Below are 21,452 nucleotides of genomic sequence, written 5' to 3'. Positions count from 1 at the left end.
GTAACTCCGTTTGAGTCTCCGTTCGAGGCGTTAGAAAGCTAACACGATATTCTTTTTAATAAAAATGGTCTTGAGCAATATAATGCTAAAAAATTGGAAATGGAGTAGAAATAGAAGTGAATTGAATTAATATAGTGTGATTATTAATTGGTTGATTAAATTAATAGTTGAATTAATTTCAATGTGTTTAATTGATTAGAATATAAATTGGAATTAAATTAACTATTTGGTTTGTCGGTAAATTACGATATTTTGAGAATTTATCCGTAATTGTGTTTTGATTGAATATGTATGTTGAGAAATATATATTATTATGTCAATGATGTTGTTTTGATATTGATTCTCTGTGGGTAGTTGGATAGCATTAATTTTAATGATTAATTGCTTGATTTTAAATGTGTATGTTCATATATAATTGGCAAAATGAGAATTAACATGAGATAGTATGGTTACTAGTGTTAATTGGATTTTGTAAATCGTAATTGATTAATTGACCTTTTATATGTGAATGATATGTATGTGTTGTGAATGTTGTGTACAATTGGTGGATAATTCATCGAGTTGAATTATTGTGATATGCTAAATATTAAGATGGTAGAGATGATCTTAATTGCATATGTTTGATTAACATTGTACATACATTCATATCATAGATGCCTTGAAACAAAGGTGGTTTGCTTTGAAACATAAGCGAGGATTAGATTCTAAAGTGAATCGGAAGCGGTAAACTATATGTTTACATTTGGTGGCTTTGATCTTGTCCGAATCTGAAGCGTGGCTAGATTCTATATGAATCGGAAGCGGTGGAACTTTGGGTCCACATTGGGTACCACATGCATAGAGTCACATGTCTTGCATTGAGTCACATTGAGGTTAAGTGATGTTTGAATATATGCATTTATGTGATTGTCATGTGTACATGAGATGTGATAATTGAAATTGGTGATGTTTTGATATATAATTGGTTAAACGTGTGAATATGTGATAATGATGGATTGTGTATATATTTGGGATAATAGTATTGAATCTTTTGAGTATTATACTATTAAATTTTGTGCTTACTTGAATCTGTGAAATTTATTAGATGATACTATTTACATGATCATGACTTGTTGTGTGATGAAAAGTATGTGAGATTAATGAACTGTAGAAGTATGGTGTGTATAGTAGCTATTGATACTTGTGATGTGATGATTTTATATGTCTGAATCCTAGCATGCAATTTATCATATGCCCACTTATATGATTTGATATCTCACCCTTTTCTCTTGTTTCGCCGTTGCCTTTATATTGGTAACGTGCAGGTATTCAAGTATAAAGATTTAGTTGTCGTTACTCGAATCGGTTGTCGCTCTGATACGTAGCACTCTAGGGGGAACGATTTATGTCATTTATGATGTTGTTGTTTAATTGTGTTATCTTGGTTGAACAAAATGATAAGTTAACTGAGGATATTTTATTGAATACATTCTTAAGCGATTCCGCTGTGTTTTAATAAAATAAGTTATTCTGTTTCAAAGGTGCTATGTATCCGCTTTATGCGACGAGTTGATTTGTTTTGTTTTTATTATGTGACGCCTCATTTGTTTATTGAGAAATTTTTGAAAACTCTGATTTATATATATTTGTCGGGTAGAAATGGGGTGTTACAATAGTGGTATCAGAGCTGGTCGGTCCGTCCGGCCAAGTTGTCGAGTCAGTTGAGTTGTGTGACAGTTGAATGATGTCAGTGTTTTATTCCTTAGTACGCGACATGTGTGTGAAACACTGTCAGTACTTGTTTGCTTTGTTGTAGGGATTGGTTTGATTACAAGTGGGGGAGAAGTTTTACTTCTTGAAGATGTTTCTGTTGTAAGGGATGGTCAAGTATGTTGAGTGGCGATGTTCAGCACGGTTGAGGACTGAGAACTTGTCGGTGTGTTTAACCTTTGCGTCTGATGCCGGTGTTTGACAAGTGTTAAAGTGATAAAGTTGCGGTAGACTTTATGTTAGACTCGCATAAGTGATTAATGGACGTAGTCGATGTGTGAAGTGTTGTGAATCGCAAATCCGAGTTGGAACTCGAGAATGCGCGTAGCTTGAGTTTCGGATATCTGATTTGAACTCCGTTTGAAGCATCAGAAAGATAACGAGATGAAGTGTATTATAAGAATGATTTCCGCAACCGTAATAGAGTTGATTTTGACGTGATGATGTTGGGATGGGGTGTAGTTTGTCGTCGAAGTTATTTGAGGAGTTTGGGAGATAACATAAAAATTGTCGATGCTTGACGTTGATGTTTACAATTCGAATAACGTTAGAGATTTGTATCTTGGGTTTCGAGTATCAGTTGGACGTACCGTTTGAGCCTACGAAGAGGTGAAGTTGTATTCTACCTTATGGAAATGTGTAATCCTGTTGAATAAGAATGGTTATAACCGCAAATGTCTGAAGCGAAGTTAAGCAGAACTTGTTGTTGATGATTAAGATGAGAGAACGAGATGTTCGGTATTACAGATGATTTGAGTACTGATGACTTTTAAGGAAGAGTGAAGTAGTAGTGAAGAAAAATTCAGACTTAGGGATGATAGAAGTCGTATTTGGGATGCCAAAAGTGGCGGTGTGTATAAAAGGACTGTATGGAATTTCTATCGCCAGTTTATCGTGAGGATGACTTCGGTTCAGAAAAAAAAATTGTGTGATGCTAAGTGATTGTGAATTAGACTTTTTATTATGTTTGGACGTCGGTGTCTCATTGACAAGATCGATTGATAAGGTAAGATGTTGTAGGAATTGTAAAAACATAAAGTGAATCATTGGATTACGTCGTGTTAATGGATTTAAGTGGAAATTCGGAAAGGACGTTATTTTGATGTAACAACGATTTATACTCCACTAAGGTTGTCGGATACTAATTGACAAATTGGGGAACTGATCACCCTCAATCTATTGTTAATGGTAGACGAAACTCGTGTTGGACGTTATAGATTTGTCTTGTTGTCTTAATAGTGTAGAAAGAATATCTATATTTTATCGTGAAGATAGTCGCCCATTAGCTTGTGTAGCTTGGTAAGAGGGATGGTTGAGTTAGAATTAGATGAGATTAACAATCGGTGTAGTACGTTTTATGCAAGCGAGTGTCACAAAGTGAAAGATTGGAATTATCAAGTAAACAACGATGTGAGGATGAGTATTGAAGAAAGTTTGTATTGGATCGAGAATTTGTGAACCATATAAGTGGACGGAATTTTATCGAGAATGGTGACTTAAAAGAGAATTATCAGAGTTGATCAGCGGAAGCCTTAGGTGACACTGTTGTTGTAAGGCTTGAGGGAGTAAGAAACTATATGCCAGAAGTCGGTAAAGATGAGTTATCTTGATATTTGGATTGATGGACTGTTGGAATAAGTGTGATGCGCCAAAATACTGCATTGAGTCGTTGATTATTGCAAAACTGGTAAGAACTGTAATGTGTTTATGTTCATGAGAATCATTGTTGTGACGAAGAGGTAGTGATCGAAGTGTTACCAAGCGCGATTTGGAGATTGATATTTGGATACGAGGTTTGTGTTTGGATGGTGTTGAGCCAATTTTCGAGGACGAAAATATTCTAAGTGGGGGAGAGTTGTAACACCCCGAATTTAATTAAATTGGTTAATTAAATTATTGAAGGATTTAAATATTTGATTTAGTCGAAATTGGATTGTCGGTGTTATTTAAGGGCGTATTTGGAATTATATAAATCGAAGTCGGATAGTCAGAAAATAATATTAATAATAATATTATTTATAAGTCGGAATTATTATATTGAAGGAATTATTATTATAAGTGATATAATTGATTATTTGAGTTATATCTCTTATTGGGCCTAAATTGATTTTGGAGGATATTAAATAAAGAGAGGATTTAAACACTAAGCCCAATTGATTTTATATTAGGATTTTAGAGATTTTGGAAAGGGGGAGTTGTCATAATGAAGAAACAAGAATAGAGGAGAAAGAGGCAAGACTATGGAGAAGAAGAAGAAGCTTGAAGATTTTCATCCATGGTGCCAAATTGAAGATGCAAATAGAGACCCATTGAGTTGCTTCCATTGATAAGGTAAGGGTGGGATTCTCTTCCTATAATGGGGCTCATGAAACCTTGTATGTGGGGAGTTGGGTATGTAGATTTATTGCATTATCTTGTGTTGAATTGTTGTTGGAAAAAGATAAATAGAATTTGTTCAAGACAATCTAAGAATTGAATGGTTATTTTTGTTAACTATGTTTATTATTAATGAGTCTGGAACTGAGATAACCTTGTCCATGGTGCCGATGTTGTGCGAAAGGTGGAGTTTGCTATAAATGCCCTTTTCGGCATAGCCTGTGACGGCGCAAGAATGCCCATTAACTGGCAGCATAGCCTACGTTGAAGTGTGTAGTTACTTAATGTTATTTTTATGCATATTTCACATTATTTGAATTTTTTTCCTTTGTGAGTGGCCTGTATGTACGTTTCGTGTTTGACAGAACATTGTTTTGTCTCTGTATGTGGCTCTGTTCCCATATAAAAATAATGGTATCATACCATAGTGATGAGAACATCGTCATGACATTTTTATATAGTTAGAAATGTATAAAAATATTAGAAATGTAGGATAAGAATGTATAACAATATAAATATGAAACTAATAAAATATTAAATAGTCCCATTTGATTGAAATAGCCGAATTAAGCGGTATAATTAGTTGTCCGGAATTTGATGAAAAATTACGTGGTAGCTAAGTTTAATTAGTAGATTAACGTGGTGGTGTTCTTTTATTGAAATTGTGATATTTTACGAATCGATCGAAATTGTGTTTGATTTAAATATTCTTTATAAATAAATTATAATAATTTAATAGAATTGTCAATAGAGTTGTTAGAGTTGACAATAAGAGTTGTCGATAGAGTTGTTAGAGTTGACAATAAGTTGCCAGAGTTGTTTTGGGTTATTAAGAGTCATACTTTTGTTTGTTTTGAGTAATTTTGACATGTTTAGAGTTGTCAGTGTATAGTGTCGGTGTTTTCTTTTTCATTGGAACTTTAACAATTCATATCTTTTGAACCGTAACTCCGTTTGAGTCTCCGTTCGAGGCGTTAGAAAGCTAACGCGATATTCTTTTTAATAAAAATGGTCTTGAGCAATAGAATGCTAAAAAATTGGAAATGGAGTAGAAATAGAAGTGAATTAAATTAATATAGTGTGATTATTAATTGGTTGATTAAATTAATAGTTGAATTAATTTCAATGTGTTTAATTGATTAGAATATAAATTGGAATTAAATTAACTATTTGGTTTGTCGGTAAATTACGATATTTTGAGAATTTATCCGTAATTGTGTTTTGATTGAATATGTATGTTGAGAAATATATATTATTATGTCAATGATGTTGTTTTGATATTGATTCTCTGTGGGTAGTTGGATAGCATTAATTTTAATGATTAATTGCTTGATTTTAAATGTGTATGTTCATATATAATTGGCAAAATGAGAATTAACATGAGATAGTATGGTTACTAGTGTTAATTGGATTTTGTAAATCGTAATTGATTAATTGACCTTTTATATGTGAATGATATGTATGTGTTGTGAATGTTGTGTACAATTGGTGGATAATTCATCGAGTTGAATTATTGTGATATGCTAAATATTAAGATGGTAGAGATGATCTTAATTGCATATGTTTGATTAACATTGTACATACATTCATATCATGGATGCCTTGAAACAAAGGTGGTTTGCTTTGAAACATAAGCGAGGCTTAGATTCTAAAGTGAATCGGAAGCGGTAAACTATATGTTTACATTTGGTGGCTTTGATCTTGTCCGGATCTGAAGCGTGGCTAGATTCTATATGAATCGGAAGCGGTGGAACTTTGGGTCCACATTGGGTACCACATGCATAGAGTCACATGTCTTGCATTGAGTCACATTGAGGTTAAGTGATGTTTGAATATATGCATTTATGTGATTGTCATGTGTACATGAGATGTGATAATTAAAATTGGTGATGTTTTGATATATAATTGGTTAAACGTGTGAATATGTGATAATGATGGATTGTGTATATATTTGGGATAATAGTATTGAATCTTTTGAGTATTATACTATTAAATTTTGTGCTTACTTGAATATGTGAAATTTATTAGATGATACTATTTACATGATCATGACTTGTTGTGTGATGAAAAGTATGTGAGATTAATGAACTGTAGAAGTATGATGTGTATAGTAGCTATTGATACTTGTGATGTGATGATTTTATATGTCTGAATCCTAGCATGCAATTTATCATATGCCCACTTATATGATTTGATATCTCACCCTTTTCTCTTGTTTCGCCGTTGCCTTTATATTGGTAACGTGCAGGTATTCAAGTATGAAGATTTAGTTGTCGTTACTCGAATCGGTTGTCGCTCTGATACGTAGCACTCTGGGGGGAACGATTTATGTCATTTATGATGTTGTTGTTTAATTGTGTTATCTTGGTTGAACAAAATGATAAGTTAACTGAGGATATTTTATTGAATACATTCTTAAGCGATTCCGCTGTGTTTTAATAAAATAAGTTATTCTGTTTCAAAGGTGCTATGTATCCGCTTTATGCGACGAGTTGATTTGTTTTGTTTTTATTATGTGACGCCTCATTTGTTTATTGAGAAATTTTTGAAAACTCTGATTTATATATATTTGTCGGGTAGAAATGGGGTGTTACAAAGGCAGCTTGATTCTGTTGGAGTTCCTTCAAAGTGTTCAGCAGAACAAAAGGACCAGCAGAAGAAGCATCAAAACTGTTTTCCAGAACAGGATGATTAGCATCAGTTTCAACCATTTGAACATCTTCTTCATGGTTTTCCTCAACAGGAATATCTTCAGCAAAAGTTTCATCAGAAGATAACCCTTTTAAAACAGGAATTTCAGGTTTTGGAGGATACTCAACTTCGGGGTAAACCATGTAAGGGGCCTTTTCCAAAGGGTTCTCCCTGAACCAGTTGAACAACCACTAAAAATCTCCAATCAGAACTTTGTATGGATGTGGCTTCCACACAACGATTGCTAGAGGATTTTCTTCTTCCAACTCATCAACAAACTGCTTCTCTTCTAGAGGCTTCCAGTTGGTGATGGGATGATAGTATCTTCCATCATCATACTACAAAAAGAATCCAGAAGGACCAGGAGCAGCAGCTAAATAATCTTGCTGAAGATCGAGAAAGTCTTCTTGAATTTCCCTACCAAAAGCTCTCCAGAGCTTCCCAGCAACTACATGATCTAGCTTGGAGTCATGAGCAACCTTCAGAACTACTAAACCTGTCCTGACCTTGTTATTTAAAAACTCAAAATGTGCATCAACAAAAGGTTTTGGAGGTTTTGTTCTGGGAGGTGAGATGGGAGTTTGTGGTTGGAGAGAAAAGATTGGTTTTTCTGGGTGAGAGAAGGCATAAGGTTGAGAGACTCTATCAAGAACAAATAGAGTTTCTGAAGAGGGTGGTTGACGATAGGATTCAACTTCATTGTCAGAGTCCAAGACTAAGACAACGGGGTCAGAAGATGGTTTGGTTTTACGGTTGTAAGTTTGCATGAGGTTGGTGAATGAATCAGAAGGAGAGGATTCAGATGAGGTGAATTGGCAGAACACAGCAGTGTCTACATGATCATAGTTGGAATGTGGAGGAGGTTGAGAAGTGGATATAGAGGCGAGTGGAGGAATGATGGTGTTTAGAGGTGTGGCTTCAAAGATAGGTTCAGAAACAGGGGGTTCAGAATCAAGAATAGGCGATTTGCCTTTAGACTTGGGTGAAGGAGGAGGGATAGGAACTTTGGTGGTTGGAGATGGTTTAGCTGGGGCTTTTTCTGGCGAAAAATTTGGTGGAGCTTCTATTGATACAGTATTTGAATTTAAAACAGGAGCAGAACCAGGTTCAGAAATTACAATACCTGTAGGTCTTTTCTTCTTCTGAGGCCTAGCAGGACCTTCTCCAACAATCTTTCTTTTCTTCTCCTTCTGCTTCTCCTTATGTTCAACTTTCTTCTCTACTTTCTCCTCTTCCTTTTTCTTATCTTTCTTCTCTTCCTTCTTCTTTTCTTCTTCTCTTGCTTCTTTCTGTTCCTTCTTCTGTTATTCCTTCTTTTCTTCTTTCTTCTCTTTGCTCTTTTCTTCACTTATTGCTGGAAGATCTAACTTTCTTTTTGTTCTTCTCTCTTTCTGTTGCACTACTTCTGGAACTTGATTAGCAGTAGTGGCGAGTTTTTGCTTACTTATCCAAATAGGATCACAATCAGAACCTACTTCATTGTGCATAGCAATGTATTGTTGGTGCTAGACTTGTCTGGTTTCTACGTTGGTGCTAGACTTGTCTGGTTGTCTGTAAACAAAACAATGGTTCTAAAACACATTGTTGCAAGTGTGATACATATTTTTATGTTATACAAGTTACAACAAATAGTTCACAACATTTTTTACTATATATAACCATTAACTCTATAATTTTATTGTTGAAGGAAAGTACCACTCACAAACTAAAAATCAACTTTACCAAAATGGCTGCATAAGTATATCTATTTAAAGATTTGGCTAAAATAAATATACAGAATGCTTCAATGAGTGCTCAATGTGTTTAGCCACTACAAAAATTAATAGGTATTTTCATGTGTAAAGATGCAATGTTACATGAATTTTCTGCCTTTTCTAGTATTATATTAGAACAATGCCAACACATGTACACATTCATCACTGAGAAAAAAATCCTTAGAATCCTTAAAAATAACAACCTCCTTGCAATCATGTATTTATTTAGTAGTTTCTAGCAATAACGTTATTGTCTAATAAACAAGATCAAATCACAATAATCTTCCTTGAATAAAAAGAATAAAGTAAAAAATAACATTTCCATCTACTTTAACAGGAAGTTTCTGTTGAATTGATAGCTAAATCTGATATCTCCATGCTCAGTTTGACCATCCTAGTTAAGAAACAGAAGAATAAAAGATGTTAAAAAAAATATACCAATGAACACAAATTCAAACAAGTAAATCTTGGAAAGAAACTTACTTTCAAAAAATTGGAACTAAGCTTTCAACATAATCTTTAGTAAAGCTCCAATTTATAAAATCGCAATGACGGATAGTTCCTTCCTGAGTAATAGATCTACGAGCAATAATGTTTGTTCGCCTTACTCTATTATCTCTCCAATTATAGAGAATTGCATGGGTTTTTCGATGGGTAACCAAAATCAATGTATCATCGGAAAGAAACAGTGGCATCAACCCCAAAACATGCCTATTATCATGTTCCCTAGTATAGTCATAAGTTATTTGAAGATTTTGAAAACTAATTTTAAGGAATTGCGTCCAAGAATCTTCAACTCCAAATTGTTTCATCTGCCATATAACGAAATCAGTTTTCTTGTAAATATAAGAAAAACAAAGGCAACCATCCAACATACCAAATACCGAATCTCTAGGCAAGCCCCCCAACACACCTGACTTTCTAGGCACCGCTTGGTCAAAACAACGAGGCAGTAGATACTGATTGTATGTCTCCGTTCTCAAATCAAGTGAAACAATAACAAATTTCTCACCATTAATTTCTTTACTTCGAACGGCCAACCAATTAAGAGTTCCCCTTAAATGCACATAAATACATTGAATAGGACACTACTAGAAATACACGTATTTCCTGCGGAATTACCTGCGGATTTGTGTTATATTTCCGCAGGAAACGTGTTTCCTGCGGATTTTCCTGCGGATTTATGTCCCCAGCTAAAACCTTCGTGGGTAATATGTTTCGCAGGTAATTCCGCAGGTAATTCCGCAGCTAAATCCGCAGGAAACAGTTCGCAGGTAAATCCGCAGGTAAATTCGCAGCTAATTCCGCAGGTAAATTTGCAGGAAATGTCTATCCGCAGGTAAATCCGCAGGAAATTTCTTTCTGAAATTAAATAATTTTTTTATTTTAATAAGCTTTTGAACCATTATATATATTTAACTATAATATAAAATAAAACTATAATTTTCAATTTAAACTAAACTTGAATTCATAGAACATAATTGGTAAGAAGTACTTACATAGTCATTACTAAAAATGATTCAAAAAATCAAGTTCTTACTAATCATTTGTTTGACAAGTTAAAAAGATAATACAATCCAAAAACTAAGTCAAAATGAAAAAAAAGTACAAATCAAAATTCATTACTAAGGTCTTCTTCATCTGTTTCATCGACGACATCTTCATTTGCGTGATCACTTTCATTAGTGGGTTGTGGTGGATGAGAAGAAGACCCAACAAATCCTAAATGATTCATTAAAAATGAAATTTTATTATTTGCTTCGGCCATCTTTTCTTCTTGTTGATGCAATTGTTGCCTCATCACCATCTTCTCTTGTTCTTGTCTTTGCAACGATGCATTTAAGGCATGGACTTGACTTCTCAAAACATCAACCTCTTGAGAGTCACTTGAAAGACTTGAGGGTTTCTTTGATACAGAAACCAAAGTCTTAGATGCGGTTCCAAGACCAAATACCCTATTCCCTTTCTTCTTTCCAACCGACTCTACCCATATATCCAAATCAGGTGGCATTTCATTAGTTGGTTGACTATCAGCTTCGTCCTCTCCTGGAATAGTTGGATTCTGAGAAGAAATCTCCAACATTTTCTGTTCAAATTTATCCTAAAAGAAAATTGAAAAAATAGTACGAAATTAAATTCAATAAAAGTGATATTTTCCAAAAGACTTGTGTGCAGATTTGAAATTCAATCAAATTAACACTTCCCGAAATACTTACATATGCAGATTCAGCATGAACTCCAACCCAACTTTGATCCTTTTTCCGATGTGTGCGAAAATAGAACTCGGTCAATGATGGATCTGCACCCTTTTCCTTTCTCTACAAATTAAGAAAATCGTATTATTAACATTGACAGCACTGGACATTCTTCAAAAGATTAAACATTTGAAGTAAAACATTATGAAACTAATGAAGTAAAACATTCTTCAAAAGATTTCAGTCAAATACAAATGGCAGACTGGTTTTTAAGAAATAGCACAATGCTGCCAGAAAATAGCAAACAAGAATACATAAGCTTGACTAATCTGCTCCACAGCCAAATGGTATATACTGATCTAGATTTGCTTGCATAGTTTGAACAATATGGAACACAGTAATGAGACACAAATAAGTTAAAGGATTTCATTACAGAACTTTTGAAAAAGCTGACTGGGATGTTTATGTACCATCTTTTTCAAAAAGAAACTAAACACACCATGATGTTAAAATATTATCTTGAATAAAAGTACTTCAAATTGCAATTCCAGTAGTGTCTATATTACATCAACCAAGATTATGGTTGAGTATTCCCACAAAAGGGTTAAGATTCACTTCATATAATCTCAACCCTTTTAAATAATACATTCCTTAGAATACCAGGGATTGATCAAATCAAGTTAGCGTAGCTTCCTTAGCAATCTAGCAGACAATTCCTCTTTCAACAAAACACACATACCTTATTCATGAGATAGATGTAGGAACTCCAACTCAATTATTTTAGACTATCATTTGATTTGCAAAACAAAATAGTTGATTTTAAGTTTGTATAACATAACTTACCAACAATATTGGCCTTCAAACTATTCTGACAACACTAGTGTTTAATCAGTGAATTGAAGTAAATTAAAATAACACCACTCTAAAATAGTGATGCTATACGGTGAACCAAAGAAATAATAGCCTAAAGCTACATACACTATACATTTTAAATATGTAAAAGAAGAGAAGTAATGAAAAACATAATGAACTTCAAAACATAATGAAAAACATATAATATATACCATTCTTTTCCAATGCAAACGATGAGGAATAGACCCTCCAGTGTGAAGAGATGCGCCATCCATAGAAGACCGGTTTCTTTTATTCGTCTCAGATGCTTTTTTAAACTTTAACGAATTCCAATGTTCCAATAATTGCTGCCACACATCAGCTCCCATCCAGCCCGGTCTATACTCCAAGTCTTTGCGAACATCTTGTAGTAGCTGAGACATCTTTGCTGCACCTCTTCTTTCAAAGTTACGTCGCACCGTAACCTTGTGTTCCGGTGGCCATGAAAACTTTTTCTGTATTTAAAAAACCATGTATAGTTAAATATAATTTTTTACATTTTCTCTTAACCATAAAAGAATACAATATTCTCTTAACCATAAAAGAATACAAAACTAACACACTTGATAGTGAATACTATTATACTACTAATCAATTAACTCACTCTAATCTCTCATTATTAAACAAATCAACTTCTTCCTTTTAGCCTCACCTACATGTCTCCACGTGAAATATTCAGAAAAAAGTTTCCTATTAGATTTAGCATATTTAATTAGGTGAATCTAAAAACACTCATCAATCATAACATTAAATTCACCAATTTATTACATGTCTAGTTTTCTCTATGCTGAATTTGTCCCCACCTAAGGGTTAATACTAAAACTTTTACATTCATGTCTCAATTCTCAGATACTAAACTTTTTATTCATCATCATCATTAGCATCATCAAGAGTTAATACTAAAACTGAGTCATAATAAAGATCTTTGCCCTGTTACTTCATGGTTCTAATGACTTATTGTTTTTTAAAGGTTCAGTTTTCTAATTTCCTACTGTTTCTAATTTCCTACTGTTTTTTATTAAGAGATTAATCAATCCTAACCTAACTCATTAGAACTGCCTTTGCAGAGAGGTTTCAATGGAAGGTGGTGAAGAAATGGGCGTTGAGTTCTGGTGTATGTTTGAAAGTTGTATGCTAAGTTGTTGAATGTGAAACTCATATATGTGGAAGGTCTGAATTGTGAAGATTTTCTATTAACTACCATGGATAGTCAACTAACAGTAGCTTTACATTGTACATGAGTACATGAATGAATGGATGGATAGTATGTAGATTATGCACCTTCCTTAGTTATAACAACACATCAGCAGTGGTAGCATCTCCAAGAAAACTAAGTATCTTCTCTCACAAAAAGATTCTTTCCCATAATAATGCCAAATGAGAGTACTCTCTTAGATGACCGACTAAATGGTTGAGTAATTTCTTTTGTACAAATAATTGAAAATCTAAATAATATCTTCAACTTGACTTCTAAATAATATCTCCAACGGTAAGTTTAATAACGAGCACTAAAAGAGTAAAAAACTTCTACATACATTTAGCAACTTTGCACACTATTTAAATTTAACTACTATTTAAATTTAACTACTAGTATAGTATCTCTTATTTCAATCATATAAGTATTAAGTGTAATTGATGAGTTTATCTATATTATTCAAATAGTAAATCTGTACACTATTTAAATTTAACTACTTGTATCTCTTACATTTACTAGCACTAATGTACTAATGGGATAAATAATAAAATTGACAAAATAAATCTAATTTGAGATGGAGATATCAATTAAAAGAATCTTCAATTCTTTTTTTTTTTGAATCAAAGATAACTTTATTTTATAGAGTCAAATAAACAATCATTCATAGTGTTTATATTAAGCCTAATAGTGTTTATATTAAGTTTTGCTAACATTGGTGTGAGGGGAACAAATCAAAATGAAAACAGAGAGAATATAATGTCATGACAAAATGATTATAACAAAATAAACTCCAACTACATTCAACATTAAGCAAAACAAAATCTTTAGTCATGAGAAAAGAAACAACAAAATGTATCTTAGAACAAACAGTAACAGAAAAACAATATGTACCAGAATCTACTTGATCTTCTTCTTTGGCCTCAATTGATTGCTGTGTCCACACTTCTTCTTGCGGCAGAAAAACAAATGTTTACTGAAGACGTGCAAACAGAATATCAGGTTAGGAAATCTCAGAAGTAAAATAGCTAAACTCGAGCAAGTTCTCAGTTAGATGCAAACAAGTATTGTAATCTCATGTTTTCTGAAAAATTTACATAGGATAGAATGTTGAATCTGTCTAAAAAATAAGGAAGTTTGTGTCTTTCTTTACCTGTTGCAAAAGTCACTTTTTATCATATCTAGTCAAATTGAGGTTTAGAATTAAAATCAACTTTATTTGACACTTTAAAGATATATATTTTTACTTAAAGTGTTTGGTAGGAGCTAAAATCAATTATGATGACCTCTACCATGCAACCAAACACACACTTAGCAAAGTTATAATTGTATTAATACCAAATTCAAAATGAAAAGCTGTGACAGCAGAGACTATGAGAAGAACTGAAGCCTGAAAGGCATTGAAATCATAAACCTCTATCATACATTCTCCAACGAAACACAGAACTTGCAACACTGCAAATGCAGATTCAGTTCTTGATAACTACACATTACACAATCCTTTATTAAATGACCATAACAACAACAAAATTGAAGATAAATTATTCTGTCTTTTCACAGTAACATCCAATCCAAAGGTCGAAATTTACCTATTATAAACTAAATTTGACGATTTCAACACTATAAACCTCGAACACCCTTCAACACTTGAAACCCTAGCTATGGAAACTGAAACTCTTATAACATTCACGATTTCAATTGATTTTTAGGTTAAACCATAACTTGAGAGAGGACCAATCTGAAGATTTCTATAATGAGGAAGAAGTGTATCTAATGTCGAGAGAATACCTGGGTTGAAATGTGAAAATGAAGAAGACGACGGCGAAATCGTGCTCCGGCGAGGTTGCGGCAACAAAACACCGGCGAAAATGCGGTGATGGACCGGCTACGACTATGGCGAGGTTGCGGCGAAGAACGTTGAGTTTTGAGGTTTAGGTTTTTGAGTTTTACGTTTTTGAACAGTAACAAGGTTTTGAGTCTTAACGTTTTTTAGTCTTAGTTTTCATCAAATATAATTTCTTTCCAATTTTTTTTTAGTTTTTTAATTTTATTTTTAAAAAACTTTGATACCTATTGTTTTTATATAGTTTTTTTTATTTTATTTTTTAAAAACTATTATACATATTATTAAAAATTTGCATACCATTTATTTATTTTATTAAAAATTAAGATTAAAAATAAGATTAAAATTAAGATTAAAAATTAACTAAAATACATTATAAAAATAATCAATAACATAGAAAAAATTATGATTAAAAATAAAAATTAAACTAAATAAAAAATACCATAAAAATAATTAATAAAATAGAAAAAATTATGATTAAAAATAAAAATTAAACTAAATAAAAAAATACCATAAAAATAATTAACAAAAGAGAAAAAATAATAATTAATTTTTTTTATAAATTAAAATATTGAAATATGTTAAATCCGCAGGTAAATTCGCAGGAACGTTTTCTGCGGATTTACCTGCGGATTTTGCGTTACAGTTAAAATAGATATTCGCAGGAAATTCCGCAGGTAACTTTCCTGCGAAATTACCTGCGGAATTTATATTTTTGTTAGATATTTTGTTTAAAATATATATTTCGCAGGAAAATCCGCAGGTATACCTGCGGAATTTGCTGCCAATGCTGGATCCGCAGGAAACTTCTTTTATTTAGGAAAATCTCAGAAAATTCCGCAGGTATACCTGCGGAATATTTTCCGCAGGAAATTCCGCAGGTAATACGTGTATTTCTAGTAGTGGGAACAGCCGGGAGACTTTCAACATTTCTCCAAACATCATCATCTATATTAAGAATTCTCACATGTGATATGAATTGATGATTGTAACGGTACGCCACCACTTTATAACTGTCCTTCAAATTATCCCAACCGAATGCAAAGTTGTAACGTTGAGAATCACCAAAGGCGCGATAATACCCGAATTTTTTAGAAGTTGTCATGGTGGCCGGGTTCCAAACACGGAACCAGTTATCTATATTCTTAGACTTCGAAATATGGTTGAAATTTGTAAGATAACCGGTTCCAGCCAAAAGAATTAATCCGTTGCATGAACCAACTATACGATCACATCCTTTGTTTTTTAGATGATAGTAAGGATCATCAAAAAGGGTGAACGTGGGGTTATCGAGTAAACTACGTATAGGGTATGGAACAACACTGCAATCAGAGTGAATGCCGCCTAAGGACATTTCTGTTGTATGAATTATTACTAATGTTAAGAATGGAATTCGTGTTTTTGATCTCTTAATATGCAATTTCACAAAGGCATGATCGGAGATGAGGGTTCTCCAATGGTTACTGACACACTTAAAACGAAGAATAGATTTAACTGGAAGAATGGAAAGTACCTCTGAGATGAGATCGTTAGGAAGTACCACCGGCGAGGGATTCATCATAGACAGCAGATACAAAAATGGAGTAATCTGTGATCGTGAAAGATTTGAAAGCACTTAATATTAGAACTGACCTCTAAATCCGATTGGTCAGGTCCAGTGGACTGATTACTGATGGTGAAAAAAAATTGCTTAAAAGAGCAATGGATTTGCAGCAATTTATATGGAAATTATAAAATAATTTGGGATTTAATGGCAAAAAATTAATAGCATTACAGTCTTCCTTAGAGTTGATCTCGCCTAATTAATAGCAATAATATATGGTGTATCACCCAACCATATTACGAAAAAATCTTTAACAATATAGTAACAATTGGAATACGTTGATTTAGTCTGGCCAATTTTTATTCCTGAATATCAAAAAGTCTATTTATCATGTTATATTTTTATTTTGATGAATTTTTATTTATCAAAAAGAATACATTTCACATGACAAAACACAAACGTACATACTTAAAATTAAATATGGTTTTCTTTTGGCTTCCCCTTCATAAATTGTGGATAAAATATCCCATGTATCAATAATAAGCAAATACGTGTAATCAACTTTCAAAAGTCAAACATTTAAATTAATTTTTACCACTAGGTAAATTTTATAACTTATAAATTTTATTTATATTTTAGGTTCCTAATTTTATGAAAGGAGGAATATTCTTATTCAACAGTTTAAAAGACTTACTCCAAATTTTAACTCTTAATTTTCATTAATTAATTTAATAATTTTAATTGATTTTTTATATAAAAAATATTTTTAAAAATAATTAAATTAAATAATAAATTAAAGAATTAAATTAATGAAAATATATATTAAAATTTGGAGTAACTCTTTTAAATTTATTATTTTTAAGTAAGATTATCCCTGTGTTAAAGGACGAGGGCAGATTTCTTCTTTAGTAGCAGCTCCGGTCCCTTCTCTTTATTTTATAGTTTTTTTTCAAGATATTGTGTATTTGTCAAAATCTTTATTTTGAGAGATTATAACAATCATTACATCTATAATTTCTTCCTCTTTGTTCTTTCCTTCTGATTGAATTTATCATTCTAACAACTTTCTTTTTAAATGCGTTTAAAATTTTTATTTTGGTGAATTTTTAGTTTGAGTTTACTGTATCAATTTCTCATGGATAATTATCATTCTCATATTTTTTTTTACCTTTAATTTCATTCAATCATGATTTTTATATTTTAAATTTGTATGAACGACATTTTATTTTTATCATTGAATCATGAACTTCTCAACCTGCACATATGACTTGTTTGTCATCTCGCGACATCAGTAACCACTAATTTTTTTTTCTTTTTAGTTTTCAATTTCATTTTCTTTGTTATGACTAATTTCAATCTCTTTTTAATTTTTTAATTTTATGTAAAATTCGAACCGTTCAAATTGTTTGGTAAGATTTGGGAATTTAAGGGTTTTGATGTTATACATGTGATTTTTCCATTTGCTTTCTTTAATATCTTTAGTTTTATATAGAGTTCTTGTGTCTTTGAAACATTTGAAACATGGACACTAACTTTTAAAATAGTGAGATATCTATACTCTCGATACCAGGTAGTGCAACTATTGTACTTCTAATATTTTATTGGCTTAATAGCAACTTTGGTTCCCCTATTTTACCTTTTTTTGAGTTTTGATCCTCCCATTTTAAAAACCTGGATTTTGGTCCCTTTTTCATCTTTTGTTTTTGATTTTAGTCCTCCATCAAATTTGGAACAATTTTTTAGTGAGGCGGCACTTCATTTGATGACGTGTCAGTTATTAGTCATAAATATTTATTTTCACCTCAGAAAACTCATTTTTAAATTAATTAAAATTTAGCTGCGTCATTAAAATTATTATTATTATTTCATTATATTTATTATTAATTCAATTTCATTATTAAAATATTATAACAATTAACAAAACTTGAAGAGACACACTTGATTCAAACCTGAAGAAACCCACGAAGATGCAAACTCAGGAATAAGAACCCTAACTCATCGTCGGCATCCCCATCGCAATCCTTGTTCATCGTCATCGCCATGGATAATCCAACTTATGTTTTGAGGTATGCAAACTTCTTGTACTGATATTGTGTATACGTTTAGGAATACGTTTGAGATTTACGTTTAGGTTTACGTTTGGGATTTATGTTTAGCTTTACGTTTAGGTCCTAGTTTGTCTGTGGTTTCTTTATGGTTACATTGTGGTTGGGATTTATTTTGTGGTTTGCGTATTCAGTTCTTGGTGACATTGTGGTTTACGTATTCAGTTCTTGTTGTTTACAGAGGTGTGTTTTTATTTTGTGTAGGCCAAGTGAAACACAAACTGTGAGACTTAGAATACATCATAGGGGACGTTTGGTGCAACATCCAGTGAAGTTGTATGTTGGAGGGATTGCAAGTGAAATGAATTGGGACTGGGATGTGGACTTAATGTCCTATATGGAGATTGAAAAGATGATTAAAAATGAAGGGTATTGTAATATACGGTGTTTATGGTTTTGGCATTCCAAGTATGCCTTTTCTCGTGGACTTCGGCCTTTGAATGATGACAAAGATGTGTTAAATTTCATGGAAGATATTAGAGGATATAAATTGATCGACATTTATGTTGAACACAAAGTCGAAGAAGTTAATATTGAGGATGTTAGGTTTGATGATGCAATTGACGAAGAAGTAAATGTTGAAGAAGCAAATGTTGAAGAAGTAAATATTGAAGAAGTAATTGTTGAAGATGAAAATGTTGAAGAAGCAAATGGTGAAGATGAAAATGTCGAGGATGTCAATGTTGAAGGTGTCAATAGTGAAGACAGTGAAACATATCCTGATTATGAGGAGTGTGAGGATGATGAGGATGGTGAGGAAAGTGAGGAAAGTGAGGATGATGAGTTGAACTTAGGTCATGATGTTGGTGTTGATTGGACCACGGTTCTCCCTAACACTTCAACTGAGCAACCGTCAAGATTGGCTGTTAATTCTGATAATGAATGTCGTGATTCAGATGAGCTACATACACCACTTGGAAGTGATGTTGAAGATAAGATGCAAATCAAAGATGCCGTAAAAGATTATGCAATGGAGTCTAATAAGAATGTTGTGATCAAGAAAAATGACAAGAAGAAAGTGGTTGTAAAGCGTATGGTAGGTTGTCCCTTTTATATAAGGTTTAGCCTTAGGGAAACCAACCAATTTTGGCAACTTGTTAGCTTCACTAATCTACATAATTGTCATAGGACACCAAGGAATAGACAAGCGACGACCGTTTGGTTAGCTAAAAAATTTGTGAATACACTAAGACACACTCCTGAAATGAAGACTAAAGGGTTGATTGCATAAGCAATGGAGAAGTGGGGGGTGAAGTTGCCAGTAGATCAAGCATATAGAGCCAAGAAAAAAGTGATAGAGTTAATTCAAGGAGCTGGTCGTGAACAATTAATCCATCTTAGAAGTTATGCTGAGGAATTGTTGAAGTCAAATCCAAACTCCACAGTTAAAATTCAGTGCGATGATTCAGCTTGTGGTCCCGTGTTTGAAAGAATATATGTATGCTTAGAAGCATGCAAGTCAGAATTTGCAACCACTTACAGGCCTCTAATTGGTTTGGATGCATGTTTTCTGAAAGGGGACTTCGGAGGTCAGTTGGTAGGGTCCGTTGGTAAGGATGGAAATAACAAGATGATACCAATAGCTTATGCAGTTGTGGAAGCTGAAACAAAGGATTCATGGCAATGGTTTTTTAAGTTATTACTCGAAGACTTACAATCCATTCAACAAAATGCTTATGGATTTATATCAGACCAACAAAAGGTATGCAATTCTGTTCTGATATGCAATTCTATATAGTAGCAATTCTGTTATGTAGTTCGGTTTTGATATGCAATTCAATATAGTAGCATTTCTGTTCTGATATGCAATTATGCTCTGGAAATATTCTCTGGAAATCTGTTCTGATGCAATTATGCAATTCTATAAATGTGTACCCTGCTAGTATGTTTCATTATTCTAACTTAGTATGTTTCATACACTTATTTTGATTCTCATACACTTAATGTACCGTGGTTAATATTTCATGTACTTAATATGTTTCATACACTCTAGTATGTTTCATATACTGTACCGTACTTAATATTTCATGTGCTTAATGTTTCATGTACTTAATATGATTCTCATACACTTTCATGTACCGTGCTAGTATGTTTCATTATTTTAACTCTAGTATGTTTCATATATTGTACCATGCTTCCAATACTTAGTATGTTTCATACACTCATTCAATACTGTACCATGCTTCCATATATTGAATATAAATTACATTGCTTGAAGGAATCAAACATTACATAACGGTTAGAATTTCTACTCAAAAGGAGAAATTATCCAGGTACAAAGGTGCTATAAGTCCTAATATCCGACAAAATATTGGAAAAAACAAAGAGGGAAGCAGAGCGCTGGACTGTAACTTGGCATTCGGATGACGACTTTTCTATTTTTGGTGTTTCAAACAGTGTTGAGACATATATTGTAAACTTGCTGCAGAAGACATGTGCTTGTAGGAAGTGGGATTTAACCAGAATACCGTGTTGTCATGCTATCGCATACATATGGTTTAACAAAAAGGAGCCCGAAGATTATGTTTCATCATTCTACAGGTATTGCCTTCTCATTTTAACCAAAATACAAGTACTATAATGATACCGACATATTATGTTAACTTACGAATTCATCATTTTATTTGTGTATAGGAAGTATACCATGATGGCAACTTATAGCCATATCATTGTGCCAACCAATGGTCCACAACTATGGCCGACAAATGTTACTCAACCAATCAACCCTCCAGTCATGAGAAGATCTATTGGTCGCCCAAAGAAGAATCTTATCAAGGCAAATGATGAGCCGAGGAATAGAAAAACATTGCCTAGAAGTCTTCAAACTGTCAAGTTCAAGAAATGTGGGATTTTTGGGCATAACAAGCGAACATGTAAAGGCAAGAGAGCTGCAAAGAGAGCAATTCCTAAGGGTGGAAACAAAAAGGAAAAAATGGAAACAACGGGGCTGAAAAAACAGTTATAGATGGAGGATCGCAAGCGCCAACGCCAACCCAAGAATAAAATTTAAGCTATGACATTTAGTTTAGGTCTTGTTTTGTGACACTGCTATATTCTGTGTTTCGTTTGTAATAGTAGCAACTTTGGTCTGCATTATCTAGTAACTTATGTGC

The 21,452-nt window shown here is 32.9% G+C and overlaps 3 protein-coding genes and 1 long non-coding RNA gene across 4 annotated transcripts; 2 read left to right on the top strand and 2 right to left on the bottom strand.

Moving 5' to 3' along the window:
* Positions 1 to 3,933: 3,933 nt before the first annotated feature.
* On the top strand, positions 3,934 to 6,588 carry LOC131629147 (uncharacterized). The gene is made up of 2 exons (XR_009291976.1): positions 3,934 to 4,080; positions 6,374 to 6,588. It is a non-coding gene; the product is annotated as an uncharacterized LOC131629147 (long non-coding RNA).
* Positions 6,589 to 10,182: 3,594 nt separating this feature from the next.
* Positions 10,183 to 12,180, bottom strand: LOC131629136 (uncharacterized). The gene is made up of 3 exons (XM_058899938.1): positions 11,830 to 12,180; positions 10,787 to 10,888; positions 10,183 to 10,671 (listed from the first exon to the last, which is right to left on the bottom strand). Exons 1-3 carry the CDS (start codon positions 12,037 to 12,039, stop codon positions 10,183 to 10,185), a joined length of 801 nt encoding a protein of 266 aa, XP_058755921.1. The 5' UTR covers positions 12,040 to 12,180.
* Positions 12,065 to 18,276, bottom strand: LOC131629135 (F-box/kelch-repeat protein At3g23880-like). The gene is made up of 3 exons (XM_058899937.1): positions 18,184 to 18,276; positions 15,580 to 16,279; positions 12,065 to 12,111 (listed from the first exon to the last, which is right to left on the bottom strand). Exons 1-3 carry the CDS (start codon positions 18,274 to 18,276, stop codon positions 12,065 to 12,067), a joined length of 840 nt encoding a protein of 279 aa, XP_058755920.1.
* Positions 18,275 to 19,570, top strand: LOC131629134 (uncharacterized). The gene is made up of 2 exons (XM_058899936.1): positions 18,275 to 18,300; positions 18,544 to 19,570. Exons 1-2 carry the CDS (start codon positions 18,275 to 18,277, stop codon positions 19,568 to 19,570), a joined length of 1,053 nt encoding a protein of 350 aa, XP_058755919.1.
* Positions 19,571 to 21,452: the final 1,882 nt, after the last annotated feature.

This window comes from Vicia villosa, unplaced genomic scaffold (genome assembly GCF_029867415.1).
Source record: "Vicia villosa cultivar HV-30 ecotype Madison, WI unplaced genomic scaffold, Vvil1.0 ctg.000525F_1_1, whole genome shotgun sequence".
Taxonomy (NCBI): Eukaryota; Viridiplantae; Streptophyta; class Magnoliopsida; order Fabales; family Fabaceae; genus Vicia; species Vicia villosa.
The sequence above is the reverse complement of the archived record's forward strand: the minus strand, read 5'-3'. Positions and strand labels throughout refer to the sequence as shown.

Coding starts and splice junctions, on each gene's coding strand:
- LOC131629136 (XM_058899938.1), bottom strand. CDS start 12,039: ATGTCTCAGCTACTACAAGATGTTCGCAAAGACTTGGAGTATAGACCG. Junction 10,889..11,829: donor GTTTGCATTGGAAAAGAATG/GTATATATTATA, acceptor CTTAATTTGTAG/AGAAAGGAAAAGGGTGCAGA. Junction 10,672..10,786: donor TTCATGCTGAATCTGCATAT/GTAAGTATTTCG, acceptor ATTTTCTTTTAG/GATAAATTTGAACAGAAAAT.
- LOC131629134 (XM_058899936.1), top strand. CDS start 18,275: ATGGATAATCCAACTTATGTTTTGAG. Junction 18,301..18,543: donor AATCCAACTTATGTTTTGAG/GTATGCAAACTT, acceptor TATTTTGTGTAG/GCCAAGTGAAACACAAACTG.
- LOC131629135 (XM_058899937.1), bottom strand. CDS start 18,276: ATGGCGATGACGATGAACAAGGATTGCGATGGGGATGCCGACGATGAG. Junction 16,280..18,183: donor ATCTTCGTGGGTTTCTTCAG/GTTTGAATCAAG, acceptor TCACGATCACAG/ATTACTCCATTTTTGTATCT. Junction 12,112..15,579: donor TCCCACTACTAGAAATACAC/GTATTACCTGCG, acceptor TTTTAAATACAG/AAAAAGTTTTCATGGCCACC.